General features: G+C 47.5%; 1 protein-coding gene across 1 annotated transcript in view; it reads left to right on the forward strand.

Annotated features, from left to right (window-relative positions):
• The first annotated feature begins 202 nt into the window (after window positions 1-202).
• The window catches only part of SORCS3 (sortilin related VPS10 domain containing receptor 3), a 616,572-nt gene continuing 602,586 nt past the window's right edge, over window positions 203-14,188 (forward strand). The window contains exon 1 of the mRNA XM_003922497.3: window positions 203-1,520. Coding sequence (XP_003922546.2) covers window positions 894-1,520 — 627 coding nt within the window. The 5' untranslated portion in view covers window positions 203-893. The remainder of the gene's footprint in view (window positions 1,521-14,188) is intronic.

Genomic DNA, 14,188 nt, shown 5'->3' on the forward strand with positions numbered 1-14,188 from the left:
TCGCGCCCCCTCACACCCAGCAGCGCTCCTGGCCCATCTCAGCCAAGTGCCCCCACCCAGCAACGCCCGGTCGGCCCGCCGACCGCCCGGCGAACCCCTCGCCTCACGCCCGCCAGCCTTCGCGTACGCACGCGCACGCACGCATTCCCTGCGCCCCCGCGCGGGGGCGGAGGCCTGGGGTGGAGGGGAGGCGGCCGGGCCAGGGAGCCGCGAGAGCAGTCCCGCGTGCATCCCGTGCTCGCCTTCCGTGCGCAGCCTCCCTGCGCGGAGGCACCTGGTTCCCTCTCGGCTCTAGAACGCGAACAGCTGGCGCCGAGCACTCAACTCTTCCTCCCTCTCCCCCGAGACCCGTGTGCCCTCCCCTCGCGCCATCTCCTGCCCCTCGTAACAGGCTCGAAGAGTAAACCCCCAAACGCGTCCAGAAGCGGCTCCTAACTCTTCGCCGGGAGCACGTTGGAGGCTGGATTTCGGAGAGACTCGGGACTGGAGTCTAATTGCTGGCCTCTTCGCCTCCGGCTTGATTTTCATATTTTAAGAAGATTGTCTTACTACCTTTGAATACTCCTTTTTACGAAATTTCTGGAGGAGCTCAGTGGGGAAGACTGGGGGGAGTCCGATTTTAAGAAAGCAAGCACCGAAGGGGCAATTGTTAATTTTCCTCGGGTTTGGAATACCCCTCTGGACAAGAGAGCGGGCGAACGCGAGCGAGGAGGAAAGAGTGGAGAGGACCGGCGAGGCGCGCCAGCCGGAGCCACCTCCTTCCCGGCCGCCCCCTCCCCACTCCCCCTACACACGCTCGCTCGCTCGCCGGCGCGCGCACACCCCCCGCGCCGGACCCGCACCTCGGCGGGCGCCACACATTCGGCAGCTCGAGCCGCGGTAGCCGCAGCGGGATGGAGGCTGCGCGTACGGAGCGCCCCGCAGGCTGGCCGGGGGCGCCGCTTGTCAGGACGGGGCTCCTTCTCCTGTCGACGTGGGTTCTGGCCGGCGCCGAGATCACTTGGGACGCGACAGGCGGTCCAGGGCGCCCGGCCGCCCCGGCTTCGCGGCCACCGGCGTTGTCTCCACTCTCGCCGCGGGCAGTGGCCAGCCAGCGGCCGGAGGAGCTGGCGACGGCGCGGAGAGCCGCCGTGCTGGGGCGCCGGGCCGGACCGGAGCTGCTGCCCCAGCAGGGCGGCGGCAGCGGCGGTGAGATGCAGGTGGAAGCCGGAGGGACGTCGCCGGCAGACGAGCGGCGGGGACGGGGCATCCCAGCTCCTGGCAAGCTTGGTGGCGCAAGGAGGAGTCGCCGGGCTCAGCCCCCCAGCGACCCGGAGCGCGGGGACACCCGGACTACTGCTCCGGCCGATGGTTCCAGAGGAAGCCGTCCTCTGGCCAAGGGATCCCGGGAGGAGGTGAAGGTGCCGCGGGCTGGGGGCTTGGCGGCTGAAGAGCTCCGGCTGCCCAGCACCTCCTTCGCGTTGACTGGGGACTCGGCCCACAACCAAGCCATGGTGCACTGGTCGGGACACAACAGCAGCGTGAGTACCCACCCGGCGGCGGGTCTGCCTATTTCCTGACACCGAAGGGGAATGAGGGGTGGGGGGCGGGAGCGGGAGGGGCAGATAGTTGCTCGGGGCTCCAGGCTGGGGACGCCTGGACTTTTCGAGAGAACAGGTTTGTCTGGTTCCCCCCACGCCCCCAACAGGTTAACGGAGTTTGTTGTTACACGCTGTATGCGTTTGTTTACTGGAGACCCTAGGCTTCGGGCCGCCGGGAAGAGAGGGGAGGAAGGGGCTTCCTAAAGATGAGTGGGGGAGGGATCTGTGCCCACTTTCTCCCGTACTTGGCTCGGAGGGTCAGTTTTCCTGTTTGAGGGGTGCTTGAATTCTTGGATGAGGACAAGGGCTCACTTGGGGCGGGAGCCGCTGAACAGACGGATTCCTGCGACTGGTCGGGCTCCCCACTTCCCGCATCCCCGCTCCCGTCACGCGAAAGGGAACCCGGGAGGCCGCTCGGACTCCCGACCTCCCGCTCGCCTCGGCGTCTCTGCTCTCCGCTCCGGGCGCGCCGTCCGCCAGCCCAGGAGGGAGGCTGGGCCAAGTCGGCCCCAAGCCTTGGCCTTCAGGTAACCCCGGTTCCTCCTTCAAAGCCCAGGGAGAGGCCCTGGAAAGCCATAGCGGAGGCCGTAAAAAAAAAAAAAAAAGTTTAAAGCGTGAAGCGAAATTCCACACCCATCCAACGCCCATGCCATAGCGCTCGCCCTCGCGCACGCACAGGCACACGGAAGTCGCTGAGCAGAAAACTCTCGCCTCCGCCACTGCGTCCTGCGCCACGAACGGCTCCCTGCGCGGAGTTGGGTCCCTGGGCTTCCCGCACACCTCTCCACCCGCTTTTCCCCGCCACCGGGTTCTCGTGGACACGGATGTACCGAGAGGTGGCGCCGTGGAGCCCGCTCTGACCGATTCGGGCGTTCGGGACTGGGCGCCCGACTGAGCGCCGCGCCTGCCCGGCAGCTGCGGCGGCCCGCAGCGCGTGCCCGGAGGGGCTCCCCCCACCACACACCTTGCCGGCACCCAAGGTGCAGCCAAGCAAAGAAAAGGCGGGGGACAGGTCCCCACCATCTTCCCTCCCTCCCGCGGTCACTACTTCAGCCAGATTTGCAAAATTCTTTCCTCTTCTCTGGCTCTACGGTTTAGATCAGAACCTGGCGTTGAGTAGAGTGCAGTCTCCGGACGGCGGATGACAGGTGTCTGTACACGCAGCCTTGGGGAATTGATTTGCTAGGAACTCACCCCGCAACCTGCCGTTATGTATTTCTCTTCATGACTCGTGTTTGAAAATATTTCTCTGGGAAATTTTTGCCTTATTTTAACAGAGCCTGGGGTGTCCAGGATTGGGTATCGAATAAGAGGGAAGCGAGGGGTCTGCGGAAAGCAACACATAAGCAATACCAAAGTGCAGATTTCTCGGTTTTTGATGATGCACAGTGCAGGCAACCCTGCCTGGGTAACGGATGCTGAGCTCAAAGGACCAGAGGAGTCCAGCTCCAGAGGGGCGCGGTGGTGGGCTTCATCTGCCTTGGATGAAAACCCCCGCAGCCTCGGGCTGACAGCCCTGACTAGAGGGGTGGACAACGTGCGCCTCTGGAAGGCTGGGTAATTGAAGACCTCCAAGTCCCTTCCAAGAGAACTTGGAAGTGTGTGCTGGTGGGGAGATTCTCTGACAGCAGGGGTTGTGAATCCCAACTTCATCGTAGTTTGATAATCAGTAAGAGAGAGAGAGAGAGAGAGAGAGAGAGAGTGTGTGTGTGTGTGTGTGTGTGTGTGTGTGTTGGGGTTCTTACTTGGTGAGGAGGTTGGATAGGATGCGTGGAAGTAAATATGTCCTAGGAAGAGGAGGATATGATGTCCTCACATCTGTGGCTTTATTTACTTCTGCCACATTAGGACAATGTAAATTCACCCTCCCTGAAGAGTTTTTCTGTGTCTCTGCTTTTATTTTAAGGATTATTTTTGAGTATTTACAAAGCCTCTGAAGATGGGACTTTAGAGAAAATGCTTCTTGCAAATAGCAGTTAACTGTGCATGGCCTTCTTTGCTCATTTTCAAAGCAGTTGTGTAGCAGAAGAGGTGAGGAGCAAGTCTGGCCTGTGCTCCCTGGGGAAATGACTCTTCAGTCAAACGATGGCCAAGGGGCTTAGGTACTGGACCAGTTGGGCTTGGAGTTCTTAGTGCTACAGCAATGAGATTGGTAGTGCTACAGCAGTAAGTCCCCAGGGACTTATTGGTTGTGCTTTTGGCCAGCCTTACTGCCCATCCACAGGTGGATGTAGGGCCACACATTGTCCTCTCTCTCCAATCTAGGGAAGAACTGCCTCTTTAGCCCCCTAGGCTGGACTTGCCTGTTTTGATCACATTTTGTAGGCAGTACCAGAGAGACATCCTTGATTATCAGGTCTGTGAGTCTCTTTAAAGAAGATGGAGAAACATACTCACATGGCCCTGTCTTTGAGACTTTAAGGAAAATCTCCTTGAGAGTCACTGGGAAACCAATTTCAGCAACATTTGCCCAGTTGGTTTTTTTTTTCCTGTCCCCCTTTCCTGATGGCAGGAAAAGAAGGTGTTGTTAAAAAAAAAAAAAAGCCAGAGTGAAGAGTGATGCGGATGAGGATGCTTTGGGAGGGTTCCTTCATCATTGGCTTCAAAGTGGAGGGAGATGTTGATAAAACAGAGAACATGGGGCCTAGCTCCAGGCTCTTTTGACATGGAAAGAGAATTTTATCTTTTCTTCTGGCTTCTAGAATATTAGACATGTCCTTCTTCAGGAGGCCACCAGTTTAACTTTTAACACAATGAGGGTTTCCTTGCTCTTCTTCCAAGTGCCTCTGACAAACATGATTACTTGATATGAGTCCCCTTTGGGGAGCATTTTCAGTAACCCTATGTAATTGAAAATGGAACTCCATTCTGACTGATGTTATGGTCAGGGATGCAGGGTGGGACTTGTAGGAGAAGGGCCTTCAGCCCACCTCACTGGTCCAGTATGTGCCCCAGGGGGTTGAGGGTGCAGGAGGAGACCCTTGTCCAGGGCTTGGAGTGGGTATTTGCTTTGGTCCAAGGACTGAGAGAGATGGCTTTGGAGGCAAAGGCAAAGGAGTGCAGCTGGCTTTGGACAAAGGGATCAGGAAGGCATGGGGTCTGGGCATTACCTCTGGCCATGTTGCCTGCCAGGTGCTCTGGGTGGCAAGTGAGTGGACTTGGCCCTGAAACCTTTACTCTGGAGGAGCCATTTGCCATTTTTTCTCTCCAGTTGTCTCCAGCTAGGATCCTGGTGACTAATGGGTTAGAGAGTGTTTCACAAACACCCAGAGGGAGCCCAGTCCCCATGGCTTACAGGGAAACAGAAAAACATTATTCTGTCCTTTTACTTTGAATGAAAGAAGAAGCCTCCCTGCTTGCTCGTTGAGTTGACAAATGGCTCTGGAGAGTGGAAAGTTGTGAAGGCACAGTCCACTTCTCCACACTCCCTCCTCATTGGGTTAACTCTTCGTGGGCCCCCCATTCCTGGTGCTGAGGTGAAAACACTGCATCTGCCCTAACATTGGTCCTGATTTCCTTCCAGCAGCTCACTTGTAGTGGCAGCGATTTGCCGGCTGCTGCCCCTGCAGTGTGTCTGCTTGGAATACTTGCCAGGTGGTTTTCAGTTAATGTACCCAACACTGCATTTTGGTGAGGAGAAATGGGGAGGTTCTGATACTTCTAGGTCCTCCCAGATCACCCTGCCCTGAGCACAGTAGTAGGTGTAACACACAGATTCTCCCAGGCAGGATTTCCTACCCTTAACTAATTTAGCTGGACTGTGTTCTAAAATATTTACTCCTAATGTGCAAAATAGTGACAGATTTGATCAGATTAATTGTATTTCACTCACTGGAGCATCTAATTGTGGCTCCCAAACAGATTTTTCAAATAGCTTTTGGCTGTATTGCCTTGTCTTCATCGTCCCTGCTCACAGTTCCCATGTCACAATATCTTAATGCATTCTGCCTTCTCAGAGGCTTAATAAAGAAGGCTGCCACAGGAGCCATTCTTCAGGGGTCTGCCAAAAAAATCTGTTTTTAATTAATATTACAAGGGGAAACAATCTCAGTTAAGATGTGGCTGGGAAATGCATGGGGACATAATGGCACTAATTGCTCCTGGTCATCGTTGGTCTGAGGGGCAGTAGGGAGAGGAGGGGCTGGGCACAGGCTGTTTGTCTGCTCTGTGATTTCTCTGATGGCTGGATTACAGGGTGTGATTTCCTTCTCAGATGCTGCAGTGATTTCCAAGGTGAGCGGAAGTTGCAGACTCCTTAATTGGGAGGCCCGATGTAGCGGTAACAGAAATACAGTGGCTGGAACTTGCTTTGCAGCTGGCAAAGAAGGAATGCCGGGAAGTGACTTCTCCAGTGGTGTTGGATTTAAGGGAAGGGGAGTTGGTGGCTCCAGTGGCAGGAAGGCTCAGTGGACAGAAGAGAAAATTGCTTTTTCCTTGGGCTGGGTATATCTGTTGTCAGTGGAGGAATCCTGGAACTGGATGATCTGTGGGCCCTGAATCATCTCATAAGGAGCAGAGAGGCGCGACAAAGCAGACACTCTGTGATAGGAAGATTTGGCTGGAGACCAGTGGTTTATCCAAGGCTAGGTACAGATTGGCTAAGTCACTTGAGGCTTGTGGCTTGCCTACCTGTTGATTTCCCACTTTCTGCTTTCTTCTGGCCTCTTGGCTGGCTCGAGACACTTCTCTTATAGAGAAAAAATGTCAAAGGATGATTCTGCAATAAGTTTGGGGGAGAAAAGAGGCCTTGTGGAGGATGCAGTGGGAAATACGGAATGTGAGTGCCTAGTGGGTCACTAGGCAGTTCTGGTAAGCAGAACTGGCTCTGTGGAATAGATTGAATTTGGCTAACCAAGTTTATTCTCCCCGTGTTGTGGGTAACTGAGGAAAGACTGGATAGGGCTCTGATTTTGCTGGTAGTCAGTGGAGATGAGGGAGCTTTGTCTTACATGTGGTTGGCACTTGATAATGTTTGATGAAGTAAATGAGACAGTCTCAAGTCTCATCAAGCAGAAGCTATAAAGGAATTAGAAATTGTTGTTGCCTGGGATAGCAATGATTTCAGAACTTAACTGATACTATAACCAGGAGTGTTTCTTCCAGTGCATCTACATTCTAGCTTGAGGACCTTTGGTTTCTTGAATTCAAATCCAGAGTCCATTAGCCTGGCATTCAAGGCTATGTATGTCCTGAGTCTATTTCTCAAACTTTGGATTTGACTCTTCCCTGATGGACTGCTGCATTCTGGAGAAGGCTCTTCTCCGATACATCCCACCCTGCATCCCTGACTGTAAAATCAGTCAGAATGGAGTTCATTGTCCCAAGCACCTTGAGGTCTCTTGCACTTGGGGTACCCTTCTTTCTTGATGAAAGGGCACCTGTTATTCATAGCTCAATGCAACTTTCAGCCTCAGTGGCTCTATGAAATTTTCCTTAGAAGCATGTATTTCTTTTTTTCCTTGCTTGTTTATAGAATTTATAGAATACACTACACATTTAATTATATTTAGCTTAGTACTCACTTTAGTCTTATATTATTTGGTGGGTGTTTTGAGGGTAAGAGATAAAATAATTAAAACATCACCCCCTCCCTCACATTACCATCAAGCGTGAGTTCTGTTCTTCTCATCCATGCCTGGCAGCATGTGCCGTACGGAGTACATATCTCACTAGTACTGAACTCACCTGGGGAGTTGGATGGTGACTTAGCTGCAGGGTAAGGGGAGAGGAAAGAAGACCATTTTGCCCCAAGATGACTAACAGGTTAACACTGTCTCTTAATAACACTGAGTTTATACAACTGGTATATTATTTAATATATGAATGTTAACATAATATTCAGAGGGATCTCTGCCCTAGTTAGTAAGAGGATAGAAATAAGGACTAGTTAACAGTCCTTATGCTTCTCATGTACTTCAGAGATCAGATGGACACTCCCATAAAATGTTCACCCATTTTCTGAGTGTTTCCTGTGTATGTGGGATTGTCCTAGAAACTGTGGAGTTGGTAGAAGTATGATAGAGGGGAGAAAAAGAAGGATAAGACAGCATTTGCCTCATGGTCCTGCCGATATGCTTTGGATGTGAGACTGCTCTTCTGTAAAGTTAAATAACACATGACAACAAGACAGATGCCATGGGGTGTGTGGTTAATTGTCAAGTGATTGTTCCAGGCTATGAACTCGCAGAAGAGAGGATCCCTTTGGGATATTCTACAGGAGTTTTAGACTCACAGAATGTCAAAGCTGGAAGTGCACTTGGGAATTGTCTTCATCAAATCACTCGGGATAGAGATGAGGATATGAGGCTCAGAGAGAAACATGGCAGCCTACTTTGGACCCCACTTTTTTTTTCTCTTGGAAGAGCTATTCCCCCTTCACACCTATTTTTCTCCTTTCTTCTCTAGTTAATAGAGCATTTTCCTTCTAAGGGGATTTGTGTGCTTTCATTCTGGTGAGGTGCCCATTTTACAGGTAGGGTAGACTGAGGTCCTAGGATGTGTATTATATGAGGTTAGTCAGAGAGACTTAGGAAGAGAGTCTTTCCTTCTGGAGTCATGCTATAGCCACCCTGCCCACCCACTGCAGTGGCTGCAGACAATAAATAACAAGCTAGTTAATGCTGGACAAGCTGTATCTTACTAACCAGTGTTAATGGGGACCTCTTGTGAGTCACCTTCTTATTTGAGTTAGTGAGTAAATCAAGTCTGGTTACATCACAACCAGGAACATTTTGCTCATTTATTTTGATCAGCATAGTTTGGGTTTAATTATTTATGGAAATGCTGTTCTTTATAGTACACTAAAAAATGTGCTATAGTAAATTTTGAAAAAATAATGGACTCTAAGAACCTCAGGATTGCAAAAATTGCTTTCTCCTCTTTGAGTGCATGTGGGGAAGCAGAGGAAGCCATCCCTACTTGGTTCAGATGAGAGGGACCTGCAGCAGAGTGGGGCCAGCAGGGCTGTTGGTCAGTAAGACTGTGCCCTTGGCTAAGTAGGGGACTGTTAGTTGGCACACATCGGAAGGAGAAAAAACCTTGTTTAGGGGAAAACCTGGAAATGAAGCTATGTCGGATAATCAAGGATCCTAACAGGTGTGGGATTATTTAGTATGGGTAACGGTACAACTTATGTGAATTCATATTTGTGTAGAGAGTTCATCCAGAATGCAACCCTCTTCCAGATTTCTTGAGACGGATAGACTGGGAACATGAAACAAGTCAAATACTAAATAAGATCATGGATCCTGCAGCCGGGTGCCTGGGTTCAAGTCTTGCTTCTCTTTCTTAATGCTGTGTGAGATTTGGCAAGTTGTTACCCTCTCTGCTGTTTCTTCATCTGAAAAAGGGGAGTGCTGATATAGTATCTCTCACTTTGGGCTGTTGTAAGAATTAAGTGAGACTGTACAGGGCAGAGTGCTTAAAAGAAGTGCCTGACCCATTTGTAGCAAGCCCTCAAGATACTTTTAGTTTAGTTGTTATTTTTATGTCTGGAAGGGGCCTTCCCTTAAGTTTCAGATGGAAATGTTGAAGGAGTAGAAGGAAGCACTTGCTCAAAGTTTCCCGGTGACATGATGGCAAGGCCTTGGCTGGAACCCAGTTCTCATCAAGATGCTCATTTCAGCCACCTCCCATAGTTCATGTCCTCAGCCAGACGAGTCTTTGCCTTGTCTATCTTCTGTGTAGTGCTAAAGTCGACATTGGAAAGGATCTAGAAGTGGGAGACTGGGGACCTGGATTCTTGAAATTCATACTGAGAATTTGTAATAGAAACAGAATCATATTAGTTAGATAGAGTATTTAGATTCAAAGATTACACTACCAAGCTATGAATAAGATTAGCATTATTTCAGGGCCATTATTGCATGGAGAATTAAGGAATCCAGAAAGATGAAGAGTGGCTTCTCTCAGATTGTGCATCCATGATTACAACTCACAGCTAATCAAGGGAGATTTCTTGAGGGAAATGAGTAAAGTGTGTGGCTTCTAAAACATTGGAGAACATGAGTTGTTGGGGCTGGTTGGCAAGCAGAGCCCATTGTGCCAAAGACTCATCTATGCCAGAGTTATAGGCTAGACCTTGATGTTCCATTTTTCCTCTCCTTTTCTGTATTTGTGCCTGGTGTAAAGTGGGAACATCACATGGATTGGAGCCATCTGTAGAATTTCTGCAGCCTGTTTTCCAGAATTATCACGCTAGTACAATCCACTAATTACTTCGTGGTGATCTATACCCTTCGCGTTGCTGGCTTGAGTTCCCTTTTTGCCTTTACCCTATGTACCAAGAATGGAACCTGACAGCTCTACGTAGACACTAGAGGGAGTGTTGCTCTGGGAAAGAAGTGAAAATAAATAGGATGAAATAATGAAACAATGCTCTACCAGGACTTGTTCTGAAGGAGAGAAGATGAGAAAGCCTGTAAGTGAATCATGTAGGGGTTGTGTGATGACCCATCAGTTGGCAGCAGGGCAGTTTTCAGTCCTGAGGGGCTGATCATTTAGCCTCTTCCTGCAGAAAAAAGGGGAGTAGATACAAACACGTTCATTCAGCAGTTAGATACTCAGCCAATTAATGACCGAACCAACACTCTACAAATAGATTCAGCTGTGAGTGATGCTTAGGCTACGTTCTCCCATCTCTTCTGTATTCCCTTCCTTTTTGCCTCCTTGGTCTCTTGTATCTGGTGGTTAGTCAGTACATGCTTATTGAATTGAACAGAATAAATACTAAGTTAAATACTTAAAAGTGCCTGGGTAAAGAACAAATGTCTTGGGGATGGAGAAGTGTCTGGCCTGCTGTTGCTGGCCTGGGGACCGTACCCTGGGACATTGCACTGCCTCTCACAGACTCTCAGGTCCCACATGCCTGACTCATCCTCCCAAAAGCCTTTTGACATCTATGGTGAGGTAGGCAGTTTCCCATTCAGATGGTTAGAATCAGGTTAAAGATTACACTGCTGCATAAGAAATAAACTTTTTCTTTTAAAAATCTGTTCTCAGTGGGAGATGAAGAACAATTACTGACTTGAACATTTTTTTTTTTAAGACTGGAAAAATAGCTCAAGCTGACATATCTGAATGTGATTACACATAGTGTGGGAACTTGTCTACAATAAGGGTTTTGAGACAATTAAGCTGGTGACACAGAGAAACTTGTTTTCCAGAGTGATGGTGGAAGAGGAGGGTATCCTTAGAGGTGAAAGAGTTGCTTATCTCACTGTGTTGCTTTCAGTGCTATTCATGCTTGAAAGCAAACTTTTGTTTGAAAAACTTCTCAAAACTCTAAAGTGTTTTTTCTGTCATGAGAAGGTCCCTAAGCAACAGCAACCTTGAAGAAGTCTCTAAGCCTTAGTTTTGCTAGCTATAAAATGATAATACCAGACTTGCAGGATTGTTGTGAATCTTAGAGATGATGCCTATAAAGGGCCTAGCATAATAGGCTATTTTAACATAAGAATGTTCATTTTTGTAATCTCAGCATTTTGGGAGGGCAAGGAGGTCAGATCACTTGAGCTCAGGAGTTTGAGACCAGCCTGGCCAACATGGTGAAACCTCCGTCTCTATTGAAAAAAAAAAAAATACAAAAATTAACTGGGTGTGATGGCACATACCTTTAATCCCAGCTACTCGGGAGGCTGGGTCAGGAGAATCTCTTGAATCCAGGAGGCAGAGGTTGAGTGAACCAAGATGGCACCACTGCATTTCAGCCTGGGCGACAAGAGAGAGACTTCATCTTAAAAAAAAAAAAAAAAGAATGTTAATTCTAATTTGGAGATCTGTTGGTACTCTAACCCATATTCCCCCGGTATTCCTTTGCTCTGCATGCTGGCCTGATTTCCAGCCACCAGCACCGGGGACTGTTTGCCCAACAGCTTTCTCTGGCCACTGTAGTTTACTTTGATCACACAAGGCACACACTGGAAGAGTCACGGAATTAATGCCTGTGAGGGAGCAGGGAGCAGCCACCTACCAATGACTGGTGGGAGTTCATGGATAAATATCCAGCCTTTTTGACCACTGGGATTGGCTAACTTTGAGACATGTTTCCTTCAGTCTCCCAGAGCTCACAGTGGGATTAATTCCCAGTTTTAAATATGTTTTAAATGTGTGTGTGTATGTTTTAAGTGGGTGCATTATTAGTAAGGAGGGAGTCTTCAACTATGATTTTAAAAAATGAAAAATGCTTCTTTTTTTTCCTTTTGTACCTGTAGGCTTATTTATATTTATTTATTTATTTTTTAGATGGTGTTGGCACTTTATTTTTATTTTTATTTTTTATTTTATTTTGTTACTGTACTTTAGGTTCTGGGGTACATGTGCAGATCATGCAGGATTGTTGCATAGGTACATATATGGCAACCCCCATCACCTATATCTGGTATTTCTCCCCTCATTATCCCTCCCTACCCTCACCACCCCATGCTGTTCCTCCCCTAGCCCCCTAAACTTGACCACAGTATGTGATGCTCTCCTCCCTGTGTCCACGTGTTGCAATTGTTCAACACCCAACTATGAGTGTTAACGTGGTATTTGGTTTTCTGTTCTTGTGTCAGTTTGCTGAGAATGATGGTTTCCGGATTCATCCATTCATCCTATGAAGGACACAAACTCATTGTATTTTATGGCTGCATAGTATTCCATGGTGTATATGTACCACATTTTCTTGATCCAGTCTATCATTGATTGACATTTTGGGTTGGTTCCAGGTCTTTGCTGTTGCAAAAAGTGCCACAATGAACATATGTGTGCATGTGTCTTTATAACAGAACAAGTTATAATTCTTTGGGTACATACCCAGTAATGGGATTGCTGGATCAAATGGTATTTCTGTTTCTAGGTTCTTGAGGAATCATCACACTGTCTTCCACAATGGTTGCATTAATTTGCACTCTCACCAACAATGTAAAATTGTTCCTGTTTCTCTACATCCTCTCCAGCATCTGTTGTCTCCAGATTTTTTAATGATCACCATTCTAACTGGTGTGAGATGGTATCTCAATGTGGTTTTGATTTGCATTTCTCTAATGACCAGTGATGATGAGCACTTTTTCATGTTTGTTGACCTTATAAATATTTTCTTTTGTAAAGTGTTCATATCCTTCACCCACTTTTGAATGAGTTTGTTTTTTTCTTGTGAATCTGTTTTAATTCTTTGTAGATTCTGGATATTAGCCCTTTGTCAGATGGGTAGATTGCAAAGATTTTTTCCCATTCTCTTGGTTGCCGGTTAGCTCTGATGATTGTTTCTTTTGCTGCACAGAAGCTCTGGAGTTTAATTAGATCTCATTTATCTGTTTTGGTTTTTGTTGTCATTGCTTTTGGTGTTTTAGCCGTGAAGTCTTTGCCTATGCCTATGTCCTGAATAGTTTTGCCTAGGTTTTCTTCTAGGGTTTTTATGGTGTTAGGTCTTTTATTTAAGTCCTTAATCCATCTGGAGTTAATTTTAGTGTAAGGTGTCAGGAAGGGGGTCCAGTTTCTGCTTTCTTCACATTGCTAGTCAATTTTTCCCAACACCATTTATTAAACAGGGACTTGTTTCCCCGTTGCTTGTTTTTGTCAGGTTTGTCAAAGATCAGATGATTGTAGATGTGTGGTGTTGCTTCTGAGGCCTTTGTTCTGTTCCATTCATCTATGTCTGTGTTTTGGTACCAGTACCATGCTGTTTTGATTACTGTGGCCTTGTAGTACGATTTGAAGTCAGACAGCATGATGCTTCCAGCTTTGTTCTTTTTGCTTAGGATTGTTTTGGCTATGCAGGCTCTCTTTTGGTTCCATATGAAGTTTGAAGTGGTTTTCTCCAGTTCTGTGAAGAAGGTCATTGGTAGCTTGATGGGGATAGCATTGAATCTACAAATTACTTTGGCCAGTATGGCCATTTTAATGATGTTGATTCTTCCCAACCATGAGCATGGAATGTTTTCCATCTGTTTGTGTTCTCTCTTATTTCATTGAGCAGTAGTTTGTAGTTCTTTTTGAAGAGGTTCTTTACATCCTTTGTTAGTTGTATTCCTAGGTATTTTATTCTTTTTGTAGCAATTGTGAATGGGAGTTCACTCTTGATTTGGCTCTCTGTTTGTCTGTTATTGGTGTATAGAAATGCTTGTGATTTCTGCACATTGATTTTGTATCCTGACACTTTGCTGAAGTTGCTTATCAGTTTCAGGAGATTTTGGGCTGAGACGATGGGGTCTTCTAAATATACAGTCATGTCATCTGCAAATAGAGACAATTTGGTTTCTCTTTTCCTATTTGAATACCCTTTATTTCTTTTTCTTGCCTGATTACTCTGGCTAGAACTTCCAATACTATATTGAATAGGAGTCTGAGAGAGGGCATCCTTGTCTTGTGCCAGATTTCAGAGGGAATGCTTCCAGTTTTTGCCCATTCAGTATGATATTGGCTGTGGGTTTGTCATAAATAGCTTTTATTATTTTGAGACATATTCCATCGATACCTAGTTTATTAAGAGTTTTTAGCATAAAGGGCTGTTGAATTTTGTCGAAGGCCTTCTCTGCATCTATCGAGATAATCATGTGGTTTTTTGTCTTTGGTTCTGTTTATGGGATGGATTACATTTATAGTCTTGCTTGAACCAGCAAGCAAGTATG

Source organism: Saimiri boliviensis, chromosome 12 (assembly GCF_048565385.1).
Source record: "Saimiri boliviensis isolate mSaiBol1 chromosome 12, mSaiBol1.pri, whole genome shotgun sequence".
Taxonomy (NCBI): domain Eukaryota; kingdom Metazoa; phylum Chordata; class Mammalia; order Primates; family Cebidae; genus Saimiri; species Saimiri boliviensis.